The following is a 10,969-nucleotide window of genomic DNA, read 5'->3' as shown; positions in this document are numbered from 1 at the left end:
GTGTGTGTGTGCGTGTGTGTGGACACTCAGGTGCATCCACCCAGGATTCAGATGCCATGGAGCCGGAGAAGCAGGTGGACAGCACGGTGAAAATGGCTGGCATGATCGCAGGGAGTCTCATGATCATCATCATCCTCCTCGGAGCCATCCTGACCTTCAAGCGCAGGTATGCACTGAAACCAAACGGCATGTGAGGAGCAGCAGCTGCAGGACTTGTGCACACAGGAAGTGGTTGGTTTTCAGAGTCTGTCTGTAAAAGAAAAAATAAGAAGGAATAAATAACCCAGCCAAACCCAGTGCTGCTTTTAAGGAGATCACAGCAGGTTGTTTTTCAGACCACAGCTTGAATAATCCAGGTTTGATTTAAGGTCTTTCCAGGCACATTAAGGATTCAGTGCTGTGTTGCCAGATTGGACAGGTTTCCTCTCAATTGGGCACAGTTTATTCATTTAATCGGTAGAACTTGGTTAATCAAGTGGGATTGTAAAACAGAAATCCTGGTGCAAGTTCATTAAATTTAAATGATGTGGTGCCATAAAAAATATGCATATAGACTGCAGGATCTGGTAACCCCGCCGAACGGCACCATGTTGGGTTTGTGTGAGAGCGAGGCAGATGGAGGATAGAGAACGAGATGGAGCTGCGACCTCATCATTTAAAAAAACATGTGGCTGGCACGGCCTTATGGAAACATGAAACCAACGTTTGGAACCTGGTTTCAAAAACGATTCTGGTCTAAAAGATACAGAATCTGTGTGGATGCACTTCCTAAACCACAAAGCATATTTCTGGATAACAACTAAAATCATCTTCATGTGGATGAGATCTTAGATAAGAAACATGTTTGAAACAGCCACAGCTTCCTGTGTGCAAGGGATCTAAAGCTGCTTGTGTAAGATTTCAAAAACTCTTTAACTTTGATTATCAGATCGTTGGTAGCCTCTGTTTGATGCATCATGATCAGGATTTGAAGGTCCTGTCAAATAGTCTTCCTTGAGAGACTTTGTTAAAGACTGAAATGTAACATTGGCTCAAGATGAAACAGTTTGAGGTTGCCATTTTTAATTCTTCCCTTTTCAACAAGTCATGGCAAAAAAGAAAAAAAAAGTAGATTTTTTTAGACTGACCAGACCTTTAAACTGAGAGACTGAACATCAAAGTCTACCAACAATCTTGATGCCTTTCAGGCATAATAATGTTAAAAAGCATCACAAAAAGTATTATTACAGTTAGGGAGAGACATTATAAATCTGGAAGTGTCCTCATTAGTACCAGTTATTAAAAAAAGAGTCATCAATGTTGAAAAGTAAATGTGTTTATTCTTAAAAAAAAGAGTGGTAAAAGTTTGTTTTTAATTTGGGGATAATTTTTATGAAAAGGGATTGTGGAAACTTTAAAAGCTTAAAAACTGTTTTCTTGTCAGGCAAAGCGAAAATGTAAAAATGGAAACGTAGTCACGTCTCTGATTTCCAGTCAAACTTAGAAAAAATATAAAAGAGGTAAATGTAACCAATATAATCCAATTTCCAATGATCAAAAAATCCTGGCTGAGTCTTGGTGGTCATGCAGACCTGCTGGCCTCCATCACCTTCTTCCTTCCCTTTACATTCTCTCTTTCTCTTTTCTGCATCCCTTCATCCCCTTTTCCTCATTCTGCAGTTTGTTTTACTTGGACCCATTTCTGTTTGATGTTTGACATTATTGTCGTGGTTTCTGGAGATTATCTCACTTGACAGAACAATATGACGCTAAATATTTCATAACTCACCAATTATTGCTTAATATGCCATTTGTCCTTCACATTTAAAACTACTTGATGCAAAATCAGCACAGAAATGCAAATCTTGTGTTTTAAGCATTTCCAATAAAGCATGGAGTTAAATATAACATCTTCATCAATATATTGGCAAAATCTTCTAAATTAGATTTATTTTGTAGAATAAATAGAATTTAAATTCTGTTTAATTTAAATCCAGTTTATTTACATTTTTTGCTCCGCAAACGTCTCTCATAGCACACGATGAGACATTCTGGGTCCAAGCAGAACTTTGGTAAACCTGCGGTAGGACATGAAGACGGTCGGATGAAGAGATTAACTGATGCATCAGATTTTATTGTTGGTTGGTGGAAATGTCTGTTTCTTCATATTGGTCTTAGCTGGGCTGCTAATGGCCTTGGATGTACAGACTAACCGTCTAGTTTTCAGATATTTGTCAGTGAATAAGTAAAAAGTTCATAGTGTGGGTGAATCCTTGTTATCGAAGACGTGATGTGATGCTTCTTGTCTGGTCTTGAGGTTTGCACACATCTCAGCAGGAATTTCAACCTACAGAAATTGTAAATCCTTTCTTGGCTGCCTCTTGGTCACCCAATGCTTCCACAGATGTTTTTAAAAGAATCGGGGTTTCAACAGTTGTTAGTTTGCTCTATAAACTTCCTGCTCATCTGAAGCCCGTCTTTGACAGACAAGGCGACACATTTTCAGTGTTTATGTGAAGGAAAGGAGGTTGTTGTCTGTCATTTCTTTTTTTTTCTGGCATTTCTGTTCTTTTGAACATTGTGTGATGAGTTAAGCTGCAGTGTGTTTCTGTTATGTACACATATATACATACATATATATTTTTTTACATATATGTTGAAACAGTCACTATGTTGTGACAGTGTGGTATGAGACAGATAATCTTTGAAAAATTTAAGCTCCTCTTCTTTCTCCTAGTGCTCCCAGTGCTAACTAGAAACAACAAATCAGAGCCAGGAGGAGGGTCTTAGCGCTGCCAGTCACCCCTGTGTGTGGTGCTGCTCGTCCCTCTCTCCTTCTCTCTGCAGCTAGCACAGCCTGTCACGAATCCTCAGGCTAGTTAGCATAGCCACTCCCAATGGCGGATAAACAGTTTCCCTGTAACGGTACGTTGTTTCTCCGCCATTAGCACATTTAGCAGCAAGTACATGAGATTGATTGACAGTGCTAAGGCCTTCCTCCTGGCTCTGATTGGTTGTTTTTGGTCGGGATGACTCAGAAGCGGTTCATTTCTTTAGCTTGTTACTTTTTAATTTTTTTTCTGCTTTGAAGTTATAAAATAAATTAATGCAGTGATTAATTTGAAAAGTGTTCCCTCATTGTTGCCATACCTCACTTCTGTTTGTTCAGTAAAACTAGCAGTGGATTAAAACAGACACGCTATTAAATTACCCATTTTGCTTTAAGCTTTCACCAGATGGTGCTTTGGACAAAATCAAAGTAATTTGCGTTCGTAGCAAAGGTGAATTTAATTACCACTGAAGCAGCTCGTCATTTACATATCAGCTGAAGGCGAAACAACCGGGAGGAGGGTCTGCGACAGACACTTCCCAACAGTTTGGAGCGGGAGGTGGGCCACTGCCGAGGGAACTAACAGCTAAAACACAGACCGTCGGTCGTTGGTAGCTAAAACATGTCGACCTGCAAACATTGTTGTGATCCAGGAGGAGGAACAGATCTGCTTCAAAACAAAGCAGAAATGTTGGAAGTTGGAGTTTACACTAATTGTTGCAGTTTTTCAATGTTCTTAACCAAAAAATGAATGTTTATCAGGCTTTTAATTAAGTTATATTGTGCATTTTTTTACATGCAAAATCAATTTTAGCACTTTTAAACAGTGTTTGAGTAAAAACAGACAATAAGCAATAAGTCAACAACTTTCACTTTTATTGCCAATATTGTTATATTTGCAACATAAGTGATGCAATCATCTTTGTTACGTTTCCTTCAAGAGCGATCGATACTAATTTGAACGGATTTGCTATTAATTAGTTTATTTTATTAATCGATTAACAGTCCTAACTTAAACCTGCTGGTCAAAACAGTGAGTAAAGGTAAAACTAAATGTGCATTTTAGATAATATATGCAGTCAGATACTGTGGCAGGACAAATGGAAGGAAAGCAGAACATTTTGGAAGATGTATTAGACCAGAAGAAAAAGGATCCCAGGCTGAACACATTATTATAAGAGAACATGGACATGGGGTCAGTTAGCAGCGGTCATCAGAGCCAAACTCTGGCTGATGGAGAACATCTCAAACACTCAGAGGATAAACTGCCATCAAAGTCAGAAAGAAACGAGAAGACGTACAGAGATGGGTGATACGTTGAGACTTCAGAGTGAAGATGAAAGAGAAGAAAAAATGTATAAGGCTTGAAAAATATAAAAACTGATAGTAAATCCGCTCTTCTCAACCCAGGGTTCAAGTTAATATGCTAATAAATGCTAACCAGGCTAACAGGGCATGGTGTGCATTAAAAAGCCAATTAGAAGCCCAACACAGCTGTACTCAAAAGGATGCAGCCGACAGGCTGTCCAGATGATGTGATTTAAATCAAACCATACTCTGAGGTGGGATTAGAGTCAGACACTGGTTGGATCAACACAGGAGTGGTGGAAGGTACTGAGGTAATAAAACAACGTTAAAGAAAGTTGCAAGCAGGAAGCATGAAAGTGAAGCTCCAACTTTATGTAGGGTTAAAAAGAGATAAGACAACGAGTTTGTGAGGATATTTATAAGGAGAAGAGATAAATGAAGATGGAAATGCTCTCTGACAGAAGAACGTTCACAATGTCGGAGACCATTTTCTCTGGTCATTTATATTTTAAACCTGTACGCTTTAGCCAGTTGTCCCTGTGGGAAAGACAAGGTTCTTTTTTAAATGGAAAGTGTTTTACACACTTTTTACTTCCCATAAATTATTCTGCGACAAAACTTTTCAGGAAGGGAGCATGTCCAATTGTCCGATCATTCTTTTAAGAAATTGTTACATGTGTTTCAGAGGGGATTTGAACAAAGCTGGAGGGCATGTAGCTGATAATTTAATGTAAAATTCAACATCGGTGGACACAGCTGAAGTCTTAATGGGGATCTGGTGTTTCTACAGCCTCAGGGCTCAAACTACCACAACCACAATATACACTTTTTATTGAAATGTTGAAAGCAGAATTGATGAATAATTAATGTTTCTGCTATTCCCTAAACAAGGGCGTGTTTTAGTGTACAATGCCTGAACAGCAGCTGAGAAACTGAGGGAAGGTGACATATCTGGAACTGCAACTTAATGAGAAAATCTGCAGTTTTTTAACTTTACCTGTGTATATATATTTAAAATGTTGATCTAAAGTTTCCACATACCTTAAATGCGCCGTCACCCTGCAATAGAAAATTAACTTTGATTTGATTTGGAACATAAACACACAAGTTTATGTTCCAAATCATAAAGTTCAAGGGAAAACGTGAGGATGGTACACAAACCAGGAAGTAAACAATCCAAGTGTTACCTCTGGCTATGCGGTGCCTTCGACTGCTTCAGGCTGCAGGAACAAACGTTCCTGCAGAAATCTGACTGCAGGCACATAAACACTTTGGAAAAGATTTACACAACTCAGAGAAAAACTAAATTATGTACACATACAACACCTTCAAAGTATTTATACCTCAAACATTTTGTTGTTTTACCGTGTAACAACCACAAAGTCCCATCTACCTTATGTTTGGTTTTATATGGCAAACAAATTCAAAGTGGAGCATCATATTAAAGTGAAAGAAAAAATATTTTGTATTGTAAATTAGAATCTAGTGGCATGCTTATTTATTATTTAACTCAGAGTTAATAACACTCGAGCTTTGATCTGTTTTTCCATTGCAGGTAAAATACTGACTATTGATCTATTATCACACATTCAATAATCCCAGAAGTTCATCTCTATTTTGTAGCTGCAAATATCAGAGATAGGAACATGTTATCCCAGCATGAATAAAGAAATGTTTTATGTCTCCAGCATGTTCGTTCTCCACAGCACACACTGTTTTGCATGTTGACAAAAATAGTTGCTCACTGCGCAGAACGCCGTTGTCTGTACGGTTTGTGTTCCACTTATAAATGGGATCCTTCCTATGACTTGGTATCAACATTGCATTTATTCTGGAAACTTTTCCTTTAACTTCACATTTCTGGTTTGGCAGGAACTGATAATTGTTCCGTCAAACGATTCTCCCACCAGAGCGGTGATTCTGTGCAGCTCCTCCAGAGTTACCATGCGCCTCTTGGCAGCTTCTTCAATTAATTATTTCCTTCTGCTGGACGCCGGTTTGGGTGGACAGCTACATGTTGGACATGTCCTGCTCAGATAGTGGAGGGAACAGTTTTCAGGGAAATATCCATAATTTCAGTTTTATAACCAAACTGCTTAAAGTAATGCTGCTGTTTTGTTATTGCGATATAATTTCATGCAAGGTGAATAACTTAAACTGTGTGGACTGGAATACATCTCTGCTAATTATTAGTTTAAGTAATGATGTGTTCAGGAAAGAGGTGGTCAGAAACAAATCCATGTTTTTAATTTAGAGATACAGATTTGTTTTATTTTCCCCAGTAGCTGGAGAGACTGTTTACTATCATCAGTTTGTTTGGCATGAAGTGAAAGCCAAAATTAATGGTATTTAATTAATTAAATTAATGGTAGGAGAAGTTGATGAGATGTCTGCAGCAGGTAAGAGTTTAACATAAAAAACAAAAACCAAGAAAAAACTAACTGGTGTTTAAAATCCTGAAATGTGGAAAACAAACAGATACAGAAAGTATTTGGTTTTATGCAACTAGTTAGAATCAGTCGACTTTATTGATCACGACTGTGTGAACGAATAAAGATTTGGTTTTTAAATGCTCACAGCAAACAAAGTATAAACTTCAAACTAAATAAAAAGGATACATGAACAATATTTATATATGTTTGCTACCATTGTTTTGGCTAAGGTGTTGCTTTGGTATTTGTAATTAGTTGCTCCCTCTTCATTCCTCTAATCACTTTGAACCAACTCAAACATCAAAACATAAAATCTGATTTATGATTTTACATGGATGCATGTTGCTTTGTTGCATCCATCGTTTTGTGCATTCCAGCTTCCATGTCTCTGTCCTCTCTTCCTGCTCTGTCCATCACATCAGAAATGCTGTACGATCCACATTCTGACATTGTACCCTACTGAGGCAATTATAAATAATACACATTTATGCTATTCAGTTAATTGTGTGAAATATGAACAATCATGGAGGCTGTTTGAAGTGCGTCTAAAATGATAAAACTTTGCTTTTTGAAACTAGTTCCACTAGTTTAATAATCTGTTTGTTCTGCTAACGATGAATTTTTAAACATTGAGACAGAAGCTTCGACCTCCAGTAGCTGTGACAGACGTGTTGAAAGTTGGAGACAAAAGAGGCGAATGAGATTTCTCCCTCAACAATCTGGCTTCATGTTCACGTTTCCTCTTCACACGACAGCTCAGGGATTGGAGAGATTTTATCTGGCTGCAGATTTTTTCCGTAGGTGTTTATTTTGACCCATTTTATAAATTGTTCATGAAGCTCTGGGATATCAACCTGTAATAATTCAACTTTGAAACCTGCCACCCAGATGAATCCTCTAATCTTTATGTATCACATAACAGCGTTTTTGCTGAAGATCTATTAAATGTCCACACTTTCAGAATTTATACAGACAGAAAGTCTGCTCTACGTGGGGAAGGGCTGATCCTTTCACGCCAACATTACTAGATAAAAATCAGATTAAATCAGTTTATTGTTTTCAGTGCTGAGCCATGTTTATATTTGATTCCATGTGCAACTTCTCCAAAGAGGTGAAGTAAAATAAATGGGTTTTTCAGTATTCAGATCACTGCCAGAACCTCAAGACAATCGTGTGTATGAGTTCAAAAATCCTACTGAAGCTCTGCAGGAAATTATAATTAGAGTGGAAAACATTCTGTCAGAGTCTTAGTGAAGTTTGATTTTGTTTTTTTCTCTCACTGTCAAGAGAAACAGAATAAAAATGTGAGGGAATGGAAGCAATGAAAACATGTAGATGAAATAGATGTGTTTTTAACACCACATCTCTGACTGGAGTCTCACTCCCTTTTGTTTCTCTCTATCTTCCTGTTTCCTGTCTTTGGCTCCACCCTTCCTGTTCCGTCCTGTACCTGCCTTGCCCTTGCTCCAATAGAGAGATTCACACATGGAGAACTCTGAGCGTGGGGTATTGTATGTTTACTTTTAGACATGAACACATCCACTCCGTTGCTCACTGTGACTCTCACTGCTGCTTTGCTGACATTTTTCATTTTCCTAATTTATCGCCGTTCCTACTTTCTCACATGTTTTTGCCATAAAGAGTTGTAGAGAGTAATCATGAGTAGTCAGTATTTTACCTATAAATCCAAAATAATTTCAGGTATGATGCAAGCAGGGTAAATTTAAAAACAGATAACAGGATTTCGATCTTTACTAGAAGTTTATATTTATATTTATTGACCATGTTGGTTAAGGTTTGTTCTTACGGTTGATATTCTGCTGTAATATCTGCGTCTGCTTAAGTTGTTTCACATGTTTCCTCACTCATTACATAGAATTTATGACCCATACAGCAACTTGTAGTGGAAAAGGTTAAACACATGGTTTTGCTTTTGATGATTTTTTTTAATGCCTTTCTAATTTCTAATTTCTAATTTGATATGATGTGGATTGATAATAATGATCAAAATGTCTAAATAGCTTCAACGATTCTGAAAGAAAAACTAAAATCCAAACAATCATCGATGAATCCTAATTTTTACATTTTCCTGCAATGTGCAGCCTCTGTAGATGACGTAATACCAAGGAATGCATTTCCAACGGTTTATAAGGAGGAGAAAACATTACAGTTTTTAACCTGACTGTCGAATGATGTAGCCATCAGATAGTGTGTATAATGAATAATCAATAATCAATGAATAATCTTTGGACAGAGCCTCAGTGTATTCTCACTCCACCCTGGAGAAAAGCACAAAACGCGAAATGGTTTTGTCCGTTTTTGGCCTTTGACATAAATTGTGGAGCATAACTAATTTAAGGCCGTAAGAACATTTAGAAATGTGGCTGCTTAACATAAATACAGACAAACTGACTCATGCAAAAGTGCCAAGTATGAAAGCAGCAGTTTGCTTTAGCTGCTTATTTTTAATGAGAATCCTGATTCTTCACATCCAGGTTGCTTCACCTGGTGCAGATACTTACTCCTGGATTCTCCCTACAAACCTTTAAAAAAACCAGAGAAAACTTAATATCCTAACAGATTAAGAGACAAAGTATTTGAAGAAACCGATATCCTCGTTAAACACTACTCACCTTCCAGCTCGGGGCAGCAGACGTGCCGTTTTCCTCCTACAACTTTTGGCATTAATGTTGTGCTGACACAGTTCACATTCAAACATTAATTGCTGCGGTTACAAATCCCCATTCTGTTGAAAAGACTCAGAGAATGTGCTGTCCTAAGCAACACTTACAGACGAGAGTGTGAAACATGAAACACCTAATAATATATTAGTCTGAGTGACACGTGTGTAATTTTCTCTTGGCTGTTTGAGGGCTGGGAAGCCACAAGGAGTTTAAGCTCTGCTCAGCACCATTACACGGCTTAAAACGCAGGCTTCTCTATTCCTCTGAGAGCTTTAATGCATGCCGTTACACAAGTCCTCATTTATGCACCAGCACATGTTCTTTGTTTTCCTTCATTGCTAAAAAGTGCATCTTTTGAAATGAGTGCTGGAAATATTTAGCTGTACATTTAGCTTTAAAATGGCTTCATGTGACATTTGGCTTTCATCATTTAGTAGAGATCTAGGCCATCTAATAGTAAACATTCCCCTTCATAGTAATACTTCATACAGACAGTTTCTACTGATATTGTTTTTTGTGCACCAGATTTTATGTGCAATCATTTTTTAGTAATTTACTTTGATGTCTTGTAAAAATAACAGCACCATCCTGCGGTGTTGTTGGTGCATGTGTCATCCACCATCACAAGTTTTGTGGCAGAAAATTAGGCAGAGAAACGATAAAGTTTTGCACAGCATGGTGCCGGCTGTTGTGGGAGCAGGTTGGTGTAATTGAATTGTAGATCAGAGTAAACAATCATGTTTACTCTGAAACACTGACGCCAGCCAACCGCCTCCAGTATTAGGCGAAAAAAGAGGTTAAATAATTAGTGAAAGTTTGTAGGTTAGAAATTGTGTTTGGCTCTAACAAATAAAACATAGATGGATGATTAAGCAGGGGGATATGTGGTAATATCTTTCCAAATGAAAGGGAGGATTCTTAAATATTTCCACCCACACTGTTCTGGGCTCTGAGACAATCCACTCTGAGCAAGCAGTTACCGCTGTGGATTTGTCTTTCTCTAATATAATCCTACTTTACATTTAAATTTACATACACCTCCTTACTTCAGCTTCACTCCTGCATACTGAGCTGCACTTTTTAAAAATTAGAGACAGAAACATAGACATCAGAAAAAACATGTTTCTAACTGCTTCTTTGGTTTCGGTCTAAATGTACCACTCTGTAAAATTTAGGAAACATTTTAATTCTGCTGTCCTTTACCACATTAGTGTGAGTTCATTAAAGTTTTAACACATTTTCACGTTTTCAGCTTGATGTGTGGACTTTGACTGGGCCAGATTCCTGTTTATGAACAAGTTTAGATCAAGCAGCAGAAAGAGAGCTTCATATTTGTACTTTGGCAAACAGACGACCTGATGGTCAATTAAATGAAAGGCTCTGAGGTCTGCAGACTAAAACAAACCCAAATCCTCCTTCACCAAGACAAGGCAATTATATTTTCATGGTACATTTTCAGCAACAAGGCAGTTCAAAGTTCTTGACAGTTGGTGTGAGTTTGATCATTTTTCCAACGTAACAAAGTAGAAAAAGCTCATTTGAGTTTTTATCTTGACTCTATCAGAAGTCAGAACTGGTGAAAGGACGTACACAACAAAAATGCATATTCATTTTTATGTTTAATTTTCACTTAGACTGGGACTTTTATTTAACTTTGATTTACTAATTACATGAATTTTAATGATTTAAAAAAGTTAACACAATTAATTGCATTTTTTTTTTTACATATAAGGGGT

General features: G+C 37.5%; 1 protein-coding gene across 1 annotated transcript in view; it reads left to right on the top strand.

Moving 5' to 3' along the window:
• The window catches only part of LOC107837030 (receptor-type tyrosine-protein phosphatase T-like), a 64,025-nt gene continuing 53,056 nt past the window's right edge, over positions 1-10,969 (top strand). The window contains exons 1-2 of the mRNA XM_016675094.1: positions 1-166; positions 8,023-8,055. Coding sequence (XP_016530580.1) covers positions 57-166; positions 8,023-8,055 — 143 coding nt within the window. The 5' untranslated portion in view covers positions 1-56. The remainder of the gene's footprint in view (positions 167-8,022; positions 8,056-10,969) is intronic.

This window comes from Poecilia formosa, unplaced genomic scaffold (genome assembly GCF_000485575.1).
Source record: "Poecilia formosa unplaced genomic scaffold, Poecilia_formosa-5.1.2 Scaffold106, whole genome shotgun sequence".
In the NCBI taxonomy this organism is placed as follows: Eukaryota; Metazoa; Chordata; class Actinopteri; order Cyprinodontiformes; family Poeciliidae; genus Poecilia; species Poecilia formosa.
Note: the sequence above shows the minus strand (reverse complement) of the source record. Positions and strands in the feature narration are given on the sequence as shown.